The following is a 23,821-nucleotide window of genomic DNA, read 5'->3' on the forward strand; positions in this document are numbered from 1 at the left end:
GTTAACACTTTCCGTTGGGTGTCCCAATGAATACAACCCTGGTGATTACTTTGTAATGCAGACAAATTAAATATTGAAAAGCTGTTGCATGAAAAAGAATAAGCTTGACATGGGACATTATGAATATACACCACTTTACATTTATTAAAATATTTATAAAAATACTGTAAAAATTCCACACATCTGCACAGTAAACACACTGGAAGAGGGTCTCTCTTACCAGAATTTCATACAGACTGAATGCTTTACAAGTTGTCCTGCCCTTGTAGCGGTTATTATGGTATGGCTTGAACTTCTCATACAGCACAATTACAACCTGATACCATGACAATGATCTTTAGTCACTTATCACCTCACATCAGTTATGAGGCTTATAAATGTAAGATATCAACGGTATCTCTCCTAATAAAGTGAAGCACCTATTGAATATGTAACAACTATGCATTCTGTTTTTGAAACATTTAAATAGCTCGAGGCAAACCAACTGATTTGTTGACTACGGGGCTACTGTCGCCATACTCCCAAGCTATTCAACCTTGCATGCCAATGGAATGAAATGACAGAGTCCACTGAAACCGCCCTAGTGTCCTCTCTTCTGTCACACAATCACAGTTAAACCTGAGGACGAGGAGTACACTGGCGGTCAGATGTCTTAAAAAATGTTTCTTATGGAAATTTGGTTGCAGGGGAATCCAAGCTCTGGTCCACACATAGTCGAGGGCGGTTCCTCTAGTAGCGCCCTGGAGCAGAGCTAGAGGGATCCCTGCATTAAAAGTGCATTTTTAAAAACCCACCCCTGTCCTTAGCCCTTTTTCAGTAACAATACAGCTTTATCTGCTTGTGTTGATCCTTGCTCTTTATGTAACTTCTCCCTCCCCCTTTAGTAATGGTACACTTTAATCTGGTTGTTGTCATCCAGGCTCAACTGGACCAGTCCACTCATAGTTGGTGGGGTCCGATAACGCGTGAACAGAGGTCTGATGAAAGCCTGTTAAGGAAATGTACAAGATTGAACCAAGCTCCATTATAAGTTGTGCTATGTGGCGTGTGTGAGCATGTTTATAGAAGGATACACACTGGGGTCTTTCCTGCGTGTCTCCAGCCATCTCTTGTTGCCGTCGATCAGGCCCTGAAGCCTCTGGCCATCCATCTCCACTGCCTTAGGCTGCATGGAGGACAGACTACGAGCCTGCTCACTAACAAACACACATTTCTGATGAGTGACAGTCTAGATTTTTTTTTTTTTTTAAAGAGGCGTTTCCATCATTTTCATGTTTGTTATTTTCATATTTACCTTGCAGGACTGTACCCTGAATAAAGTGCATTGGTCCTCAAGGAACTGGTGGCTATGGACTCAATAGGAGCCCCTATAGAAGGGACAAAGAGAAGTGTACTCTCGTTAATTAAACCAACAACTCCACCGACCTGAAAGTACACAGACAACCCTGAACGGGGGTTCTACAGTCTACAGAACTAAATACAACGCATATTTATTATAACATATATGATATTGGATCTCTTTGGTTTAGATGTACCAGGGAAGAGCTTGGCCCAGCGGCTATTTAGCAGGTCCTCAGAATCCCGTAGTGGGGTGGAGGTGCTGTGAGGGGCCCACGCCCAGGAGGGCCCAGACAGAGGCATGGAGAGCTGTGAAAGAGGCATTGAGGTGGGGGTTCGGGGCTGGGAGAGGGGCAGAGGTAGGGGGAGAGGCTGGTAAGGGGTCTGGCGTTGGGTCAGGGAGCCCAGGGCCCCCAGGACTGTGTTGAGCTGGCCAGAGATGTGCTGGAGCGACTCGGCTAAGTGCTGCACCTTAGCTGGCACTGTGGGCTCCCCACGTGGAGAAGAGAGATAGAGAGAGAAAGGGAGCGAATGTCAGAAAAGAAGAAGACATAAGGGAGAAAAGCAAGGGACGAGGTGTGAAAGAGAGGAAGGAAGGAGAGGGTGAAAGAGGGGAAGGAAGGAGAGGGTGAAAGGGGAAAAAAGGAGAAACGATGAAGGGGGGAAAAAGGAGAAACGATGAAGGGGGAGAGGCAGAGCATAAATAACAACACGGCAGGGACGAGTACAGGCCTGTTATGAGGGTGTAAGGAATGGATATTCCTGTACGTGTGTCTCTCTCACCTGGGCCATCATGGCCGTTGCTGACGCTGCTCATATCCGATTCAGTCACATCAAAGGTCACCTTCCTATCAGCAGCCAGTCTGCCCTGGTCATCATAGTAGTGATGATGGGAGACCTGGGCAAGGGAAAGCAAGAGAGAGAGAGAAAAAAAAAAAAAAAATCCATACTTTTGTACTTTCTAACACGAACACTTGTCTACTCTTAACATCAATGATTTAGCTGATAACTGCTTTATTGAGGAACGTTTTACTTACAACGATTGTCTTAGCTAGCTACCTTAAGTTGAACACACTGACTGTAAGTCGCTCTGGAAAGGACTGTCTGCTAAATGACCAAAACGCCATGTAAAAATGCATACAAAATATGTATGTGTACAAAACATTAGGAACACCTTCCTAATATTGAATATTCAGCCTCAGTTTGTCGGGGCATGGACTCCACAAAGTGTCGAAAGCGTTCCACAGGGGTGCTGACCCATGTTGTCTCCAATGCTTCCCACAGTTGTGTCAAGTTGGCTGGATGTCCTTTGGGTGGTGGACCATTCTTGATACACAAAGAAAACGGTTGAGCATCAAAAACCCAGCAGCGTTACAGTTCTTTTTATTGAACATTTATTTAACTAGGCAAGTCAGTTAAGAACAAATTCTTATTTACAATGACAGCCTACCCCGGCCAAACCTGGACGTCGCTGGGCCAATGGGACTCCCAATCACGGCCAGATGTGATACATCCTGGATTCGAACCAGAGACTGTAGTGACGCCTCTTGTACTGAGATACAGTGCCTTAGACCGCTGCGCCAATCGGGAGCCTGATTCTTGACACACAAACTGGTGCGCCTGGCACCTACCACCATACCCCATTCAACTTAAATCTTTAGTCTTGCCCATTCACCCTCTGAATGGCACACATACACGATCCATGTCTCAATTGTCTCAAGGCTTAGAAATCCTTCTTTAACCCGCCTTTCTCCTCCCCTTCATCTACACTGATTGAAGTGGACTTAACAGGTGACATCAACAAGGGATCATAGCTTTCACCTGGACTCACCTGACCAGTCTGTGTCATGGAAAGAGCAGGTGTTCCTAATGTTTTGTCCCCTCATTGTATAGTGTGTTGTTTATTAGCAATCTATTGAAGTATGTATAACGTTATGGGCATGGTATGTAGTACAGGTGGTGTACAGGGGGCAGGATATGTGGTATATAAAGGTGTTATGGTGTACTACTAAGGCACCTCTTCAGCTACGGAGCTCTCTAGCTGTTGCAGTCTCTCCTCCTTCCTGCGTAGCAGCGAGTTCCCCCTCTGCACAGTCACCCTCAACTCCTCCACGTCACTGGCCTCCTGAGGGAGAGAAGCGGAAACGAAAGAGAGCGACAGAGAGAGGGAGGGAAAGAGAGCGAGAGACGACCCAGGGACCGTTACACACGGAGGTCAAGCATACTCTCTCACTTCATGAATGTTCCAACATAGGGCAGGGTGTAGGAGTCTATAAGGGATAAGGAAGGGAGTCACACTTACACGTACCTGCTGCAGGTTCCTGTACATCTCCTGTGTGGCCTGGGCGTGGCTGGTGATGTTGGGGTACTGAGAGGAGCTGGACTGGGCCTGAGCTGCCTGCAGCGCTGCCTGTCTCTCACTCAGACGACCACTCTCCCTCTCCAGGAAGCGCCGGGCCTTCTGCAGGGACAGGCCCTCAGAGGAGATGTACTGATGCAAGCTGGGAGAAGGACAGGAAGAGAGAAACACACACACACACACATAGAAGTTAGTCAGGATAGAAAGGTGCAACATGCATGCATGCTCTCAAACACACATACTCGTCCAAGCTGCTCTCGCTGTCTCTGGAGATGGGGGAGAGAGGTTCTTTCAGGTGTTCCACATGCAGCACTTTCTCCCGTCCAGCAGAGGGCGCTGCCTCACAATCCTTCTCCTTCTTCCTCTCCTCCTCTGTTCTGTCCAGTCTAGTAGAAGGCCTCTTGATCTCACTCTGCTCCAGATCACTGCAATAGAATCATGTGTTTGTCCCTGAGAAAGTACCACTTGAGAAAGAGCGCAATAGTCTTGCAAGCTAGAATTGAAGTCTCCCACTAAGTCTGGAAGACATGCACTGTCAGCTGCAAGGTGACAATGAAACAGTGTGAACGGAGGTTGACCCCAACTAACGGGCCAGGTGTGTGTGTGTGTTTCAGTGGAGGCTGCTGAGAAGAGGACGGCTCATAATAATGTCTGAAAACCATGTGTTTGATACCATTGCATTCACTCGATTCCGGCCATTATTATGAGCCGTACTCCTCCCACCAGCAGCCTCAACTGGTGTGTGTGTGTACCTGACTCTGCGGCCCAGCCGATCACAGCGCTCCTGCAGCAGCTCCACCTTGCTCTCCAGCCGGTCCCGCTCCTCCTTTATCCTCTTGCTCTCCTCTCTCGCTTTGTCCCTCTCCTCCCTCATTCTCTCCAACTCCTCTCTCGTGTTGGTCCTCTCCTCCCGCCCTCTCTCCGCCTCCTGCCTCGCCCTGTCCCTCTCTCCTTCCACCCGCTCCAGATCCTCTCTCAGTCCATCTCTCTCCTGCATGACTCCAGGCAGAGCCTGAAAACATCACAGGCTTAACATCTACAGCACGATGAAGACCGAGGTGGTGGTGGTGGTGGTGAAGATGATGAATCCTCACCTCGATTCCTCTGTCTATCTCATCCTCTTCGTCCCCAAGCTGCTGCCTCCTCTTCTTCAAATTCGCTGCCTGAACATTGGCAAGCGGATATGTCCTTTAATCAACAGCGGCCAACCACACAAATACAGTTCATTCCTTTCCGAAGCTGAGGCCATCCCTAAGCGTTCCAGATATTCATGCAGACACATATCAGCGCAATAGTGACTGATTACCTGGGTCTTCAGTGTTGTCTCCTGGCTCTTCAGTTCCCTGGCCCTCAGCTCCAGCCTGTCCCCCAGCTCTTGAATCTCTGCCTCCTGAGGGATGACAGGTGTTTAGAGATGATACATGTGTGTGTGTGTGTGTGTGTGTGTGTGTGTGTGTGTGTGTGTGTGTGTGTGTGTCTCTCTGTCCTCACTTTGCGTGTGTGTGTCTGGCGGGTCTTGCAGAGCTGGGAGTCTAGCTGTGTACGGAGTCTTTCCAGCTGGGCACTGTGTGCGGCCAGCAGGCGATCCCTCTCCTCCTGCAGGACACACAGCAACTGTTCCTTTTGGACAGCCTCCTGGAGGACAGAAGCGCACACACAGAGAGACACACAAATAGATCATTTTCACAATATTTAACCGCAGCATTACATGTAGGGACAACAGTGCAGAGGCAACAGCCAAAGCAACAATGACAGTAGCAGCAGGTAGGTTACGAGAAGCGGTGACCTTTGAACTGTAATTAGCGGTTAACATCCCTACTTGTTATCCTCTTTTACATTCCCTGTTTTATTTATGGTACTTTTCACCCCCTTTTTCTCTCCAATTTCATGATATCCAATTGGTAGTTACAGTCTTGTCCCATCACTGCAGCTCCTGTACGGACTCGGGAGAGGCGAAGTTCGAGAGCCATGCGTACTCCGAAACATGACGCTTCCAAGCCACACTGCTTCTTAACACACTGCTCGTTGAACCCGGGAAGCCAGCCGCACCAATGTCTTGTTGGAAACACCATACAGCTGGCAACTGAAGTCATCGTGCATTGCGCCCAGCCCGCCACAAGGAGTTGCTAGATCTCAATGGGACAAATCCCGGCTGGCCAAAACCCTTCCCCTAACCCGGACAACACTGGGACATTTGTACACTGCCTCACTTGTTCTTATGTCCCGTGTTGTTGATGAGAGATGATACAGTACCCGCTGCCATCCTGAAGAAGCACTCCCACGTGTTGTTGATGAGAGATGATACAGTACCCTCTGCCATCCTGAAGAAGCACTCCCACGGTGTCTCTGACTTGACCTGAGCTGTGGTTTTAGCGGTTTGTCCTGCGCTCCGTAAACAACCGTTAACAAAACAGAACACGAGGAGGATTCCAGTCCACCTGGCTGTGCTGCTGCTCCAGTTTCAACTGTTCTGCCTGCGGCTATGGAATCCTGACCTGTTCACCGGACGTGCTACCTTGTCCCAGACCTGCTGTTTTCAACTCTCTAGAGACAGCAGGAGTGGTAAAGATACTCTTAATGATCGGCTATGAAAAGCCAACTGACATTTAATCCTGAGGTGCTGACTTGCTGCACCCTCGACAACTACTGTGATTATTATTATTTGACCCTGCTGGTCATCTATGAACATTTGGACATCTTGGCCATGTTCTGTTATAATCTCCACCCGGCACAGCTAGAAGAGGACTGGCCACCCCACATACCTAGGGAGGAACCAGGCTTTCTTCCTAGGTTCTGGCCTTTCTAGGGAGTTTTTCCTAGCCACTGGGCTTCTTCACCTGCATTGCTTGCTGTTTTGGTGGTTTTAGGCTGGGTTTCTGTACAGCACTTGGAGACATTAACTGATGTACGAAGGGATTTATAAATACATTTGATTTGATTCTGTTCTACTCCAGTCGTTAAACTGGAAGACTTCTGACCTCTTGTCTTGTGTTTTGAAACAGCCTAATAGTGGTTGTTTAGACTGGTGAGTAATGGCTGGGACTCCCAGAGGACGGCGTGCCACTGGGATGAAACCGAACACTGCCTGTCGTAGCCCAGCATTCGGAGACAGTGCTGTAACAGTACACGTTCACTGTCACTACTGTCTGTCTGTCTTCACCAGACTAGACCTGTAGTTTAGTATAATACAATGGTTTACCGCAGCCTATAACCAAACTCTGTCTCTCACCTGGTCCAGATGACTCTCTCTGATAGAGCTGAGTTCTCGGTGGTGGTCGTCTTTGAGCTGCCCCAGCTTCCTGGCGTGGTCACGCTGCACTTCCTCCCTCACTTCCTGGAGCACGTCTCCCAACTGGTCCAAGTCACAGTCAGTGGGAGAGATTCATAATGTCACAACGCTCTACATGGTTGAGACTGACATACTGGTAATATGTGTATCTGCAGTCAAGGAGATGAGGGCTATGGTTTTGTGTATCAAAGGTGGTAAGTAGTGTGTGTGTGTGTGTGTGTTCTATCACCTCTCTTTGGTACTCTGCTAGATGCTGCTCTGGGCTACGAGGGCTCTTCAACTCCCTCCACCTCTCACTGGCACTGCTTCTCCCCTAAGGAACACAACAACACACTGTCTTCAACCATCACCTGTGTGACAACACCCTATCCTAGACTCACTGCATGTATTTCCCTCACAAAAACCCAAACAATTTCAGTTATTTCGAGTGCACGTGTGTATTGGAAGGTCCCTCTCCTATATCTCCCCCCTCCCACTCTCCCAGCTCCTCTCCTAACCCCCCCCCCCTAACCCCCCCCCCTCACCTCCTGTTTGAGGGAGCTGAGTTGCTCCTCCCGCTCCCCAAGCAGTCTCCGCTTCTCCGCGTGTAGCTTCTCCTCTGACTCCTCCCTCAGTCGCTCCAGGTCCCGCCTCCTCTGGGACTCTATCCTCTCTCGCTCCGCCTCCAGGGTGGCACGCAGCTCTCTCAGCATCACCTCGCCCTCCTCCCTGATGAAAACAACAACACACACAAACGTAGCAAGCACACATACACACACACACACAATCATTTTTAGCGCAAATCTTTTTTTGTCTTTTTTTTTTTTTGCCGTGACCGAGCGGTATTTCTATACCTACTGTATGTGTAGAAAGAACAGTATCGCCTAAGCACAGAATAGTTATGTGAAGCAGTGTCATTAATACGGCTGGGGTCGCTGAGCATGTGATCTAACGGTCAGTGGAGCACTCCAGGGAGATTGCTGTCATATGAATGTGTGTGTGTGTGTGTGTGTGTGTGTGTGTGTGTGTGTGTGTGTGTGTGTGTGTGTGTGTGTGTGTGTTTTTAAGCAGATGGATGAATAGTAGAGAAAGATGAGTCACCTGATGTTGCGTTGCTGGTTCTCTCTCTCCCTCCGGGCCATCTCCCTCAGCTCCAGTAGCCTGCTTTCAGACTCCACACTCAGCCTGCTCTCCTCTTCCCTCCCCTTACTCTGGAGCCTCTCCCTCAGGCTCCTGGAAGACCGGTCAGGACCAGAACACACACACAGCAGCGGGTGAGATAACCAGCACTGTCACACAGCCGTAAGCATCAACACTGAGTCACATACTCACACATCACAGCTCACAAATACTACTATAACAGTGGACATAAGTGGAGAGGGAGGTTGACCACTCTGTGGCCTGCTGCCTGAATGCCTACCTGACCCTCTCCTTGCTCTCCTCCTTCAGCCTCTGTTCCTCCTCCTCCTCCTCCCGGCTCAGCTCCTCCTGAAGGAGGCGCACCTTCTCCTGTCTCTCCCGCAGCGCACGCTCCTTCTCCTCCTCTATCTTCCTCTCAGTCTCCCTCCTCTCCTTCTCCCTCTCCTCCTCCTGGGCCCATCTGCTGTCCTCCCCCTGTCTGGGGGCTTCCTCTTTGTAGTGGGCGTGGGGGCTCCTAACCAGGCGGCCTCTGGAGGTGTCAGGCCGCTGGACCCCCGGCACCCCTAGGCTGGCGCTGGTGCTGACCCCCTCGGCCCGCGGCCGGGGTTCCGGCTCACAGTGGGAGGACCCTGTGGTCTGCTGGGATTCACTGGGCTGGCTGGGGGGCCTGTCCTCCATCACTGGATCCTCCCTGCCTGCACCATGGAGACGCCTGCAGAGTTTGGGAGAAGGGAAGGAGGGAAGAGAGAGAGTGGAGAAGAGGGAACGAGGGGAGAGAGAGAGGGTGAGAGAGAGAGAGCGAGGGAGGAAGCGAGAGAGGAAGAGCGAAAGAGGGAAGGAGGGGAGAGAGAGAGGAAGAGGGAAGGAGGGGAAAGAGAGAGAAAGAAAAAAGGGGGGAGAGAAAGAAGAGAGAGAGAGAGGGAGAAGAGGGAAGGAGGGGAGAGAGAGGAAGAGTAAGAGAAGTCAGATAAATGATTTGGCTCAGCTCTAGACTTGCAGATCTTTGTGAGAAACAGACTACAATGACACTGACAATATGCTTGTATCACAACGTGTGTTTGAGTTCAGAGGGGACATTTCACTGAAATATGGGCATTTATCAGAAAGGCTTGTCTGCCAACCTCTCTGCAGCTTCTGCCCTCTTCCTCCGTTCCTTCTCCTCCTCCGCACTGACTTTCACTATCCCCACTTTGTCCTGGGGAAAATACAGACTTTTTTTTGTAGGTGAATAGCAAAGGCTAACATAACTCTACATGGCATGATGTGAGTGTTCACTCTCAAAATAAAACAACGGTACAAACAGTGCCTACAGACTCTACAGCCAGAGGAACCACTGTGACTGAGGAGAGAGAGTGTAGCTGAGGAGGAAGGAGGTGAAGAGGGGCGAGCAAGGGAGAAAAAGAAAGGTGAGGAAGAGATGGAGAGAGTGTGGTACCTGCAGGAGTGGACTAACAGCAGGGGAGAGATCCTTCAGGTCCAGGACTTTCTCTGACAACCTGGAGCCAAAACCAGACTAAAGGGAAAGTGGAACACAACACTGTTTGCCTTTACTCAACCCACCCCTTGATATTATCTGCTTAAATGTTACATTATAAAGCCTCTATTCTACAGGCCTATCTACTGGGACATTATCTCAATCCATAACAAAGTACCTTGAGGTCCTCGGTGGAGGAGGATGCCACCTCCATGTGCTCGCTGGCCTCCGACTGCTGATGTAAACACACTCAGTCACTGACGTGAAGCATAGTGCGACCGTGTCACCTCAAACACCGTACACACACACACACACACACAGACACACGCATGCACTCACGACACAGATAGAAAACGTGGATGAATACTGCCATTCTCAGCGGCACACAGCAATTATGAAGGCTCTCGTAGTAGGGCAAAGCAAGTACAGCAGAAAAGGGACAATAGACTAGTCAACAGCACAGAGCAGCCATCCCATGGCTTGATCAGCAAAGCTTGGGCAGACAAGAGGCAAATAGTGAGACTCTACCACACAAGCACAGGTCAAGCAGGCAGTCGAGACAGAGAAACACAGGCTACAGCACTGCAAGTTTGGACTGAGAGAACCGGCTGCCTTGGGGGCTGTATAAGAGGATGGGGCTGCCTTGGGGGCTGGCTGAGAGGATGGGGCTGCCTTGGGGGCTGGCTGAGAGAATGGGGCTGCCTTGGGGGCTGGCTGAGAGAATGGGGCTGCGTAGGGGGCTGGCTGAGAGGATGGGGCTGCCTTGGGGGCTGTATAAGAGGATGGGGCTGCCTTGGGGGCTGTCTGGGAGGATGTGGCTGCCTTTGGGATTGTCTAAAAGAATGGGGCTGCCTAGGGGCCTGGCTGAGAAGATGGGGCTGCCTAGCGGGCTGGCTGAGAGGATGGGGCTGCCTAGGGGGTTGGCTGAGAGGATGGGGCTGCCTTGGGGGCTGTCTAAGCAGATGGGGCTGCCTTGTGGGCTGTCTGAGAGGGTGGGGCCACCTAGGGGGCTGTCTGAGAGAACGCTAGGGGGCTATCTGAGATGATGGGGCCGCTTAGGGGGCTGTCTGAGGGGATGGGGCCGCCTAGGGGGCTGTCTGAAAGGGTGGGGCCGCCTAGGTGGCTGTCTGAGAGGGTGGGGCCGCCTAGGGGGCTGTCTGAGAGGGTGGGGCCGCCTAGGGAGCTGCCTGAAAGGATGGGGCTGTCTGAGAGGATGGGGCCGCCTAGGGAGCTGCCTGAGAGGATGGGGCTGTCTGAGAGGGTGGGGTCGCCTAGGGAGCTGCCTGAGAGGATGGGGCTGTCTGAAAGGATGGGGCCGCCTAGGGAGCTGCCTGAGAGGATGGGGCTGTCTGAGAGTATGGGGCCGCCTAGGGGGCTGGTTGATAGGATGGGGCTGCAGTGCTCAGCTCTAGAGGAGGGATGGAGGCAAAACTGGCAACAAGGGGACCAGAATGTTCCAATCCAGTCCTCAGAGCTGACTGCATATACACATATTACCAAAGACACCAATGTGATGTGAGAGGGAGATCATGGGGGGCTGGATTCACCAGGGTTGGGACTTGAGCCAACATAGCCCCTCAGGGAGTGGAATGGTGTCTCCTTTGGCTGAGAGAGGGGCGGAGGTGCATGCAGAGGGGGAGCACACAGGGCAGGGGCCACGACATGGTCAAAGCACACCAAACCCCTACCTCTGCTGGTAGAGGGCTTTGTTTGGGCACATTCTTCTTCTTCCCCACATACACCTCCATGTTGTCACTTTGTTTAAGGTCTGCTAACTTCTTCTTCTTCCCCAGGGACTTAGCTTGGACCGTTTGTTGTTCGAGTCTCTCGATTACTTCCTCTGAGCTTGCGGATGTTTTGGGTTTCGGTGAGGCTTGCACAGTCTGAATGCAGTTTTCCACCACCTCATCACTGTCTTCTTCAAGTCTGTCTCCTTCCATTTCTTTTTGTTCTCTTTTGAAGCACCCCTCCACCTCCCTGCTCTCCTCTCCTTCCCTAGCCTGTTTTTCACTCAGCGAGCATCTCGCGAAGACTTTGTCATTTTCCTCCCCTTCCTCACTTTTTACACACCTCTCCCTCACCACCTCACTCTCCAGCTCCCCAGGTTCATCTTTACCCTCCTCCCCTTCCTCACTTTTCACACATCTCTCCACCACTTCACTCTCTCCCTCATCAGCCTCCTCTTCGCCGACCTCCTCTTCCACTTCCTCACTTTTCACAGACCTCTCCAACACTTCACTCTCTCCCTCCTCTTTACCTTCCTCTTCAACACTTTTCACACACCTCTCCACCACCTCACTCTCACCCTCCCCAGCCTCCTCTTTACCCTCATCTTCCACCTCTTCCTCACACCTCTCCACCACCTCACTCTCACCCTCCCCAGCCTCCTCTTTACCCTCATCTTCCACCTCTTCCTCACTTTTCACACACCTCTCCACCACCTCACTCTCACCCTCCCCAGCCTCCTCTTTACCCTCATCTTCCACCTCTTCCTCACACCTCTCCACCACCTCACTCTCACCCTCCCCAGTCTCCTCTTTACCCTCATCTTCCACCTCTTCCTCACACCTCTCCACCACCTCCCTCTCGCCCTCCTCAGCCTCCTCTTTCAACCACCTCTCAACCACTTCCTCACTATCCTCATCTCCCTTTGCCTCATCTTCCTCCTCTATACTGTCTCTAACAGTCTCTTCCTTCCTTTCCACATGCTTCCTTTTGAAATATCTCTCGCCCACTATCTCACTTTCCTCTACATCTCCTCCCTCCACCTCTTTCATATATCTCTCTACTACCTGATCACTCTCTTCCTCCTGTTCCCCCTCTTTTTCCTCTCCTGCTTCCTCCCTTGTAGTGTCTCTCTCATCACTCTCTTCTGCTTTTGGTTCCTCTTCACTTTTAACACGGCTCTCAACTAGCTCATTGCAGTCCTCCAACTGTTTGTCATGACCCACCTCTAGTTCTTCCTTTGTAACACACCGCTCTACTACCTCATCACTCTCTCCTTGCTCTCCAAGATATCTCTCCAGCATTTCATCACTTCCTCCTTCTCCCTCATTTGTATTGACATTTTCCTCAACTACGTCACCAGTCTCCTCTTCCTCCCCATCCTCACTTTTTACACACCTCTTTATGACCTCCTCACTTTCCTCCTCTCCCTCCTCCAAATTTCCTTCACACTCTACCTCCTCACTGACCTCGGCCTCAACGTCATTGCCCTCCTCTCCTCTCTTCTTCTCACTCGCTTGCCCTACTTCTCTCTGGTTCTCCTCTTCACCTCCTCCCTCCTCAGCCACACTCTCTCTGTCCTCTCCCCACCCATCCTCATAATCTTCTTCCTCCTCTCCACTGTCTCTAGTTTTAGCAGGCTGGGGGTCTGGGGTAGGGGGGCAGACCCCAGCAGCACTACTGCAGTCCCTGCTGCCTCCGCGTGGTAGGGTGGAGAGGAGGTGGCGTCCACGAAGGGAGTCCTTGGGTGGAAGGGGATGATGGTGGCCACCAGAGAGAAAGAGAGGGAAGACGTGCATAGACACAAACACAAAAATAAAGAAAGGAGGGGGAGAGGTTGGGGATAATGTGACAAGGAGAAGACACAGGGACCCGAGCAGCATGCAAACCACTCACGCATTCCGTAGGTAGAGCTCATCGAAAGAGAACAGTCACGTCAACAACAAACAACACAGAGAAGTGTGACAAAATCACAGGAAGTGCAGAGTTAAACACACACACAGAAAGACCAACATAAAGGGTGATCAAATGAAAGACTCAGATGGCAAAGCAATAACAGTGACAGTATGAGGACAAGAGGACCAACAGAAAGAAACAGTGGCAGCCGTGACCATAGCACAGCTCCCACTGACACAGCAGCTACACAACCAGGAAGAGATAGACACACAAGAACCCGAAACACATGTTTAAAGTCACACACACACACTTATGAGAGTTGATAAATGACAAAGATGTTATGTCTGAATGAATAAACAGGCCTACACATTTTCCCAATGATAGCTTACACTTTCCATCCCTCAAAGTGTTGGTTTTGGTTAAAGGCAATCTAGTAAACAAGAGCAGTTCTATCTAGGTCTGCATCTTGTGATCTCTCTTCAGATAGACCTGATAACATAGTCATGGGTTTGTTCAATATATCTAAGTATACAGTGCATTCGGAAAGTATTCAGACCCCTTGACCTTTTACACATTTTGATACGTTACAGCCTTATTCTAAAATTGATTAAATCGTTTTTTTATCTCATCAATCTACACACAATACCACATAACGACAAAGCAAAATCAGGTTTTTAGAAATGTTAGCAAATGTATATTTTTAAAAAATGGAAATCTTATACAGACAGGTGTGTGCCTTTCCAAATCATGCCCAATCAATTGAATTTACCACAGGTGGACTCCAATCAAGTTGTAGAAACATCTCAAGGATGATCAATGGAAACAGGATGCACCTGAGCTCAATTTTGAGTCTCATAGCAAAGGGTCTGAATACTTATGTAAATAAGGTATTTGTGTTATAAAAAATGTATACATTTGCAAAGAATTTAAAAAATAAAATTTTAATAAATTTTTTAACTTGTCATTGTGTATAGATTGATGAGGGAAAAAAATGTTTCAAACATTTTTAAAGAAGGTTGTAACGTAACAAAATGTGGAAAAAGTCAAGGGGTCTGAACACTTTCCAAATGCACTGTAGGGTTTAAACTACTAGAAAGTCCTAAAACTAACATACACCACAGGATCGACAGTGGGATGAAAAGAGAGAAAAGAGACAGTGAGAGAAGTAATACATCAGTAGTGTGTGAGTTACCTGCTGAGAGGGGGACTCAGGGCTGTGCTCTCCAGACAGGGCCAAGTCTCGTAGCTCTGCTTCTGTCTTCCCCTCTGGTGGGGCCACTCCACTGGCCTCGCTGTCCTGTTAGCCACACAACACACACGACTGAGCCTAAATCCATTGTACAGAGAGGTTTTCTAATGTAATAATGACATGGGACTGTGCTTATCTGCACTGGTATCATACACTGACAGAGTTGAAAGTAGGTGAAAAGTCCTAAAGGGGCTATGCCATAAAATAGACATGGTGTTGTTGTGCATTGTGAAAAAGGTAGTGTACCTCATACTGCAGCCCTCCTCCCAACGCATCCAAGTCCAGGTGCAGGTTCTGTAACAGTCTGGCCGAGCCACGACGACTCTGCAAACAGCATCACAGTCATACATCTAACTTATGCTCCACAAATTACACACTTCTATTCTCCAAATATTCTGTTTCACGGTGCCCAGAAAGGATAGGTATGCACTTTGCCAGTTGAAAGTCATACCGGCTGCTCATCCTCTGAGATGTTATCCTCGTCATACTCGAACCCAGGCGGAGAGAAAGCCACACGCTCCTCCTGTCGCCCTCCCAGCAGACTGGACCCGAGGCTTGAGAGAGGACCCTTAGGGGAGGGAAGGAAGGAGGAGACACAGAGAGCGAGAGATAAAAGGTTAGAGACTTTCAACAGCACACCATAAGAATAAGGGTAATACAGTACATAAGGTAATGAACTATCATCCTTTATCATCAAGGTGAAAACTCTTACCCCAAGGGGACTCTTCAGGGGCTCCAGCCCTCCAGAGCTGCTCAGGGACCCCCTCAAGGCCGGGCCATCAAGACCCCGTAGAGGAGCAAGGCTCCCCAGGCTCCCCAACGGGGCCTGCAGTGGCCCGAGGGTCAAGCTTAATGGCTGAGAGACAGAGAGAGATTCACGTGAACAAATATGTTGTGTAGAGAGGGTTCAGGTTAATCGTAACCATCATGATATTCAAGGATCTTATCGAAACTCAGTCAAATTTGGTATACTGCTCCTATCGTTCACCTGCTTCTACCAATCCTTCTCCTATAATTACAACAATTCCTTTACGCTCTGAGGCTGTCTTACAATTTCCTGTCTGTAATCTGTGGTCGTACCTGCAGAATCCCTTCACTGCCCTGCTGGATCAGCCATGCTCTCTCCCATCCCGTCTCTCGGCTGAGAGTTAGGTAGGGGGACATGGGGCCAGGAAAGAGGTCAGAGAGGGGCCAGGCAGGGGACGAGGCCCTGCTCACAGTCCCTAGCATCAAGTAAGTGAACTCCTAGGATGATCTTTCCCTTCTACTTGGCCTTCTCTTCCCTCATATGTTTCCGTCATCACTGCCCCAGGTGTAGAATGACCACATGAAGGCATTTGGGGTTCAATAGTCTTTCCTTCCTCTACCTCCACTTCTAAACAGACCACCTTGTCGCTGAAATCACTACTGCTCTCCCTGCCCTCTTCTGCTGCCTCCCTCCATTCCACCACCTCCTCAGTGACAAAGCCCTCTGCTCCCCCCTCGATACTACCATGACTAACTGCATCAGCTTGACTCTGTGTTTCATCAGTGGGCCCTAGGCCAAACCCCACTGCCCTGTCTCATTCCGCATTGTATGGTGCTAACCCCCCATGTCAGTTTGAACCCCCTACCAGGGAACCTTTCACTGTTCCCAGGGGTGTTTCTGTCTGGCTCTCCTTCAATGTAGACCTTTCCCTTTTGTTTACAGACTGCTAAGAAAGGATACACATAGGAAATGGAGAATGACTTAGGACAGTGACTTATAACTCTATAATCACTACCATAATCACTATATCGGTATAACTGTATCACTTAGCAACTGGGGGCATGAAGCAACCAAGCATAAGTATGTGACTGTTGTGTTGATGACCAAGACAATATAAAATAATAATGTATTGGTTCAGCCAAGCCACTCTAAACGCCTCATCTTTGTACTTTGTTTCCTCTCTATTTTCTGCTACGCCTCAGTGACTAAGTGGAATAGCCGTGCTTCTTTGACATTATTTAGAGTTGAAGCTATTTCCAGACCAATACATCTACACACAACAGCACTGCAGTGTTCTGAGACATCTGTGAGTCACTTCATGCGCTTGGTGTATTTCAGAACATAACAAACGCCCACTCACTCCTGGTGGCTTCAGGAGCTCTTGGTCTTTCGCCTTCTTCTTTTTCTCCTTCTTGTCTTTTTTCTTTTTCTTCTCCTTTTTAGCGGCGGTGATGGGGGGCCCATGGGGCTGGGTGCCGACTCGTTCTCGCTCCTGATTTACCAGGCTGCGGTATTGCTCGTCACACGGGTGGTCCCAGGTGGACTGGCCCGAGGAGAAGTTGAAGTAGTACACGTCCCCCGTCACGTCTTGACTGCGAGAGGGGGGAGAGTCACTTCAGCACCTCAGAACTCAGAGAAGGGAGAAGAGACCAGTGGACATATGGTGTCTGGGAATACTGGGAAGTCTACCAGTGTTGACACACTACATGGGGCCAGAGATGGAGTCAATGTCAGGCGTCTTCAAACTCAGATCACAGTAAAAAAGATGAATCGAGACCACGACCGAGACAAAACTGATCCATGCAAGAGAAGGGTGACATTGTGACCAGTCAGTAGTAATTTGTGGTTAATGAATCACTATCAAAAAAGTACTGTTATAAATAAAATGTAAAGTACTGTTTTATTGCAATTAAAAAAACATGCATTTATGGAAGTCAATGTTGGGGTAGCACAAAAAGCATCCCCCATCTACAAATATGTTGACCATCCATACACAGGTGAGAATATTTGTGTTCGGGTTTCAAATTCACTTGATTGGATGTTACTGACCGACGCCACCAGGTTCAGACTCCATCTCTGGTACAGTGGCAGATGCCTGCCTGCCTGCTTACCAGGGTTTCCATTCGGGAGGCAGTGGGGCAACAATGCCCTCTCTGGCCAGCCATAGGAGCTCGGGCTCCCGATTGGGATCAATGCCAATCTCTCGTGCGTACTCGTGGATCTCTGACAGGGGAGGGGACGAAGCAGTGAGGAAAATCTCCAGATAACATTACATGACTTCTCACACAACCAAAATAAGTTAGTGAATGTGTCATATGTGGCTTATCTATGTAAAGCAGAGTATTGCTTGGTTTTGAGATGTGCCTATGTGTTTGATGCCCACCACAACACTTTGCACCATGCTCGTGTAGTTGTTTCAGCAATGTAGCTCACAGTCAGTCTACTGATCTGTCAACTAGAAAGGGAGCCATACTGCCACTTCTGTATCCTTCTGCTCTACCTTGTTCAGAGGGGATATAGTTCTCATCGTAGTCCTCTTCCAGGATCAGCTGATCTCCAATCTGCAGAGCAGCAGCTGCTGTCATGGTTACTTAGAGGGGAAAATAGTCATGTCGTAGATGCCATTTGAAAATTGTAACTATGTTCTATTGTATTTTCAGTAGCGCATGCATCACTACAAAACAAACCCCATATGGGAACTCTGTGTACAGTCATATACATCTATGCTATTAGGTTATGCAAACTATCCACGTAGCTAGTTGGCTAGCTAGCTAGCCAATGATCAATCCTCAACCACGGTTAAAAGAGGAAACCTTTTCAAAAACGAACTAGTTAGTTAACTAGTTCGTTTTTGAAAAGGTTTAGCGGCTTTATCTACGTTAGTTAGCTAACGAGCTAGCTACATTAGTTGGCCATTAAATTAGAATAATAACTCCCATAATGTTGTTGACATGGTTTCATAGGTAGCTACAGTAACGTTAACCGTAGGTTTCCAGTGACACACCAATGCGGGGTGGCGCCACATCACAGAGGAAAACGTTACAGTAGCTAGCTAATTCGCTAACATTGGCACATTAGCTAGAAACTTCAATTTGTACAAAAAACGTACGATTTACCTACCTAACTACAAGTTACTCTCCTATCCCAGTAAGGGAAAGATCAGTCAAGCGCGATTATTATCGACATTTTCCCTTACAAATGAGTAGAATGGTTTCACTGGGTCTGCTAGCAAAACAACAACATATCAAAACAGAACCCGCTGATGGAGCGTCCAGGGACGCTTCTGTCCGTTTCCGGTTCCAACACCCCTAGCAACCATGTCGCACCCACCTACCACTCAGACATATCGCGGTAGATTGGACAGAAGTGATGCAGAGGACACCTCTCATTGGACCTAATCACCGTCCAACAAATTATTTACAGTACTGTAATTTACAGCTAGTACAGTATAATCCCGTTAGCAGGTAATCACATAGTTCAATATGGTAGTGCTTTCATATGTCCACATTCTCATTGGAAACGTTAATGCAATTTACATGAATAAACTTAGCAAAATACATGTAACCACGGTCAGTCTATCAAAAATAATTGTTCGGGTTTCTGTAATTGAACCAATCACACCAGTTTTTTGTTTGTTTTTTTCCCCTCTGTGATTGGTCCCTGAGCCCATAGGAGGCAACTCTAAAATGTATTTTCTCTTTCTGTAAAGCCCTACCTTTATCCACTTCCCCTGTCTTCCAATAGTTAATTCTGCTTCACTTCAGTTTGCTCCTCAATTCATGCACCTTGGTTGGAGAGTGAGGTAGTGTTTCTCCCTTAAACACAGGTCAAATTAGTTCAAATTGAAAACTCCAATTTGCATGCAATTAATAAAGTATTGCAGAGCCACTTCCACATGACATCAACAACAGTGCAACAACATTAGGAGCCTTCCAGTATGAGGAGGTGTCAAAAGGTAGTCATAAAACGTCTTCTCAATGAACTGGTTCCTTGACGAATGTATCCTGCTTTATTGTGGGCAAAGTGATGTTTTTGACAACAACCAAAAGGTACTCAGTTCGGTTTTAGCCACCATTAATTATTCACCAAAATGATGGCTTTTTTACTGTAAATATATCCTGCATTGCGACACTATAGATTGGTTTGTCTTTTCTGAATCCATTAATTGAGGCTTCCTTTTCAGTAGGCTCAAGCCTAACAATAATATAGTTTAAAAGTATCTGATTTCAAAAACATTGTCACAATACCTGCTGTAAAAAACAAACAGCATAGACCAGCATATGCTTGAACAGCTAAGACCAGCTTGACCAGCTAGACCATGCTGGTCCGACCAACTTGAGCAGCATCAGAACAGCACTGACCAGCATGGACCAGATTGAAATGAATGCTGGTCTATGCTGTTTTTTAAGCAGGGTATTGCTACAGTGTAAGCATTTTGTTTGGCCCGTAAATCCACACACGCATCTACCATAGGGTGGCAGCAAATCAGACAGAGAAATCCTCTGCTTTCGCCACTGAGCATTGACTTTGTTCATTGGCTTTGCTCCTAATAAAAATCTGAAAGATGCTCCTGTGTTTCATCATCACTGCATCATCACCCAGTTCCTCTGCAAAAAAAACACCCACCAGCCATTTCTACTGTGGGATCCTCCTAAAACTTCAGAAGACAAATCACGGAACTAATTGTTCACAGGGCTTGTGCAAGACAGCAAATCAAATTTTGTGAAATATTATGCTTATTGTCGCTGTCTTTGAACATGACCTCCATGAACTTGAACATTATATTTCTACACAGTAGTCCAATCTACACAGTAATTCAATTCTTGGCTTTGCAGTCCTCTGCTATGAGAAATAGATAAAGATCTTGAAATCTAGATCACTCTGATGGAATGAAAGCCTCACACCCAGTTGGCATGACTGGTTCAGTTTGTGTGTAGATTTGTATTTGTTTACTGTAAAATAAAAATACATACATATATGTTTCTGTTCGTGTTAACCCTCCGCTATCCCTCCACTGGTATTTTCAGCAGATCCCTGATCTAGTCGGGCGGTAGGGTAGCCTAGTGGTTACAACATTGGACTAGTAACCGGAAGGTTGCAAGTTCAAACCCCCGAGCTGAAAAGGTCCTAGATGAATGCCCCCTTAATTCCCGGCAGTGATAGGCACTAGTACACAAACATAGGCCTTGGAACTTAAATAACAACATCTACACAGCTAAACACACAACATCTCTTGCTTATACATTTGAGTTCTTGTATCTCGAGTACTCAGACTTCAAGGAATTGAAACAGTCACAGATTACTTTTAAAAATCAATGTGTAAATTAAAATGAAATTTATGGGTCACTTGCGCCGAATACAACAGGTGTAGACTTTTCCGTGAAATGCTTACTTACGAGCCCAATACAGTGTAGACATTGTTAATGTTGTAAATGGCTATTGTAGCTGGAAACTGCTTATTTTTAATGGAATATCTACATAGACGTACAGAGGCCCATTATCAGCAATCATCCAATGAAACGTTGTGTTATCTAATCCAAGTTTATCATTTTTAAAGGGTAATTGATCATTAGAAAACCCTTTTGCAATTATGTTAGCACAGCTGAAAACTGTTTAAAGAAGCAATAGAACTGGCCTTCTTTAGACTAGTTTAGTACATTTTTTATATACATTTGGTTAAGTTGTGAACTAATGTGAATTCAATGTGAAATCAACAAAAACAGTCACCATGACATTGGATTTAGGTTAAACATTGGGTGAAAAAAAAAAAAAAAAAAAAAATTCCCTTACAGTGATTACGTTTTTTGCAAATCCAATCAGTTTCCCACATTCATTCAACGAAATCACACGGATTATTTTTGTTGAAATTACGTGGAAACAACGTTAATTCAACCTGTTTTTGCCCCGTGGGAAGGTTTTGATACTAATGTTGTTATTTCCTCTTTTATTTATCTCATATCAGGTAACAATTGGCAAGTTTCCTGGGTGGAGGAGACAGGCCCCATCAGCCACTCTGTCTTCAGCCGCTCATAAAGCTCAATGGGGTTTCAGTGCACCAACAGGGGGGAGTGATCCAGGAAGAATAGATTGGACGAGGGAGAGTTGGGGGTAGAAGAAGACACGGGGGAAGGAGTGTGAAAATATGCATAAGAAAGAAGAAAAGAGAACAGGAAGTAGGGCATTTGAATATGCTGAGAAAGAATAGATGTCTAGGCAGGGGGTGGCAGGTAGCATAGTGGTTAGAGAAAATCCCCGAGCTGACATTGTAAAAATCTGTCATTCTGCCCCTGAACAAGGCAGTTAACCCACTGTTCCCCGGTAGGCTGTCATTGTAAGTAAGAATTTGTTCTTAACTGACTTGCCTAGATAAATTAAAATAACAATAATTAGCAACGCAGAGGTTGGGAAGGAAACACATTCAAATATACCATTACATGCAGAAGAAAGTAATCTCATTGATTTTGTATGGCACAGTAGGTACTGAGAGTAATGATTGTCCAAGGCGGTGTAAATCCATGCAACTCAACAATGACAATGTGTTGAAATTAGGGCTGTCGGAGTTAGTCAGATAACTCAAGTTAACTTTTTGTAATTTTTGCACACATTTTTTTTTTAACGTGACTTAATCGCATCGTCTGAAAGCGTTCAAAATACACTTAAAACGTTCAAAGTACATCGATACAGCTAAAACAAGCACAACAATGTGATGTCAAAACAAGTTGACATTGAGGTTAAAGAAAGTGTGCTTTATCAATTTACGGAATTTTGATAACCGTTACTTTTGGACAAAATCAAGACATCAATATTCTTGTAACGCTTTTTGTATAATTAAAAATATACATATAGCTCAATTTGAGCAATTTCTGAATTTGCGATTAATCTTCATTGATCACAGAAAATCCTGAGATTAACTCAATATTTTTTGTTGTTGCTTTTGACAGCCCCTGTTGAAATATATTGCATGTTGCATGGGGAGCTGTGCTGCAGTAGCTATTTCTCTATCTACTTATGAGTTGTTTTGAGGGAAATAGTGGGATGACATCCCGCTGGACACAGATGTCAGTTCAATGTCTAGTTTGATTTACATTTGATTCACTTGTCAACTAACGTGAATTCAATGTGAAATCAACAAACAAAAAAATCACCATGTCATTGGATTTAGGTTAAAAGTTAGGTGAAAGAACAAAATCCTCTTATGTTGATGACTTTTGGTAAATCCAATAAGTTTACCACATTGATTGAATAAAATCACATTGATTATTTGTGTTGAAATGACATGGAAATAATGTTGATTCAACCGTTTTTTCGCCAGGGGGGGATTGTATTATTAATTTTACTTCATTTTGATGAAAGTGCTCTATCAGATTCATAAGTAGGAGCGTTAAGATTGAATCCTACTACACCGGCTCTGATGCTCGTCGGATGTGGCATGGCTTGAAAACTATTACGGACTACAAAGGAAAACCCAGCCCAGCCGTGAGCTGTCCAGTGACGTGAGCCTACCAGACAAGCTAAATGCCTTTTATGCGCGCTTTTAGGCAAGCAACACTGAAGTATGCATGAGAGCACCAGCTGTACCAGACAACTGTGTGATCACGCTCCCCGTAGCCAATGTGAGCAAGACCTCACTGACATTTTCAACCTCTCCCTGGCCAAGTCTGTAATACATGCATGTTTCAAACAGATTACCATAGTCCCTGTGCCCAAGGAAGCGAAGGTAACCTGCCTAAATTATTACCGCCCAGTAGCACTCACGTCGGTAGACATGAAGTGCTTTGAAATGCTGGTCATGGCTCACATCAACACCATCATGCCAGAAACCCTAGACCCACTCCATACTGCCCCAACAGATCCACAGATGACACAATCTCAATCGCAATCCACACTGCCCTTTCCCACCTGGACAAAACTATATGAGAATGCTGTTCATTGACTACTTCAACACCATAGTGCCCCCAAAGCTCATCACTAAGCTAAGGACGCTGGAACTCAACACCTCCCTCTGCAACTGGATCCTGGACTTCCTGAAGGGCCGCCCTCAGGTGGTAAGGGTAGGCAACAACACATCTGCCATGTTGATCCTCAACACTGGGGCCCCTCAGGGATGCTTGCTTAGTCCCCTCCGGTACTCTCTGTTCACCCACAACTGCGTGGGCAAGCACGATTCCAACACCATCATTAAGTTTGCTAACAACTCAACAGTGATAGGCCTGATCACCGACAACGATGAGATAGTCTATAGGGAGGAGGTCAGAGAACTGGCAGTGTTGTGCCAGGAACTGAGCGTGGACTACAGGAAAAGGAGGGCCAAACAGGCCCCCATTAACATTGACGGTACTGAAGTGTAGCGGGTCCAACACACCAAGACAGTTGTGAAGAGGGCACGACAACACCTTTTCCCCCTCAGGAGACTGAATAGATTTGGCATGGGTCCCCAGATCCTCAAAATGTTCTACAGGTGCACCACCGAGAGCATCCTGACCGGTTGCATTGCCGCCTGCTAAGGCTACTGCTCGGCATCTGACTGTAAGACGCTACAGAGAGCAGTGCGTACGACCCAGTACATCCCTGGGGCCAAGCTTCCTGACATTCAGGACCTATATACTAGGCAGTGTCAGAGGAAG

At 47.3% G+C, this 23,821-nt stretch overlaps 1 protein-coding gene across 1 annotated transcript; it reads right to left on the bottom strand.

Annotated features, from left to right (window-relative positions):
* Nucleotides 1–123: 123 nt before the first annotated feature.
* Nucleotides 124–18,626, bottom strand: LOC110503673 (uncharacterized). Its single transcript, XM_090218228.1, has 29 exons — nucleotides 18,318–18,626; nucleotides 17,698–17,787; nucleotides 17,309–17,420; nucleotides 16,558–16,789; nucleotides 15,162–15,305; nucleotides 14,901–15,017; nucleotides 14,696–14,773; nucleotides 14,393–14,497; nucleotides 11,268–13,046; nucleotides 9,758–9,814; nucleotides 9,541–9,618; nucleotides 9,227–9,300; nucleotides 8,386–8,817; nucleotides 8,067–8,198; nucleotides 7,511–7,694; nucleotides 7,216–7,299; nucleotides 6,927–7,049; nucleotides 5,189–5,332; nucleotides 5,004–5,087; nucleotides 4,792–4,860; nucleotides 4,450–4,709; nucleotides 3,940–4,122; nucleotides 3,641–3,839; nucleotides 3,356–3,463; nucleotides 2,122–2,236; nucleotides 1,536–1,820; nucleotides 1,295–1,367; nucleotides 1,074–1,196; nucleotides 124–977 (listed from the first exon to the last, which is right to left on the bottom strand). The coding sequence occupies exons 2-29, from the start codon at nucleotides 17,780–17,782 to the stop codon at nucleotides 881–883; spliced, it is 5,556 nt and encodes a 1,851-aa protein (XP_090074354.1). The 5' UTR covers nucleotides 17,783–17,787; nucleotides 18,318–18,626; the 3' UTR covers nucleotides 124–880.
* Between the last annotated feature and the right edge of the window lie 5,195 nt (nucleotides 18,627–23,821).

Source organism: Oncorhynchus mykiss, chromosome 24 (genome assembly GCF_057628025.1).
Source record: "Oncorhynchus mykiss isolate SJ-2025 chromosome 24, ASM5762802v1, whole genome shotgun sequence".
Classification (NCBI taxonomy): domain Eukaryota; kingdom Metazoa; phylum Chordata; class Actinopteri; order Salmoniformes; family Salmonidae; genus Oncorhynchus; species Oncorhynchus mykiss.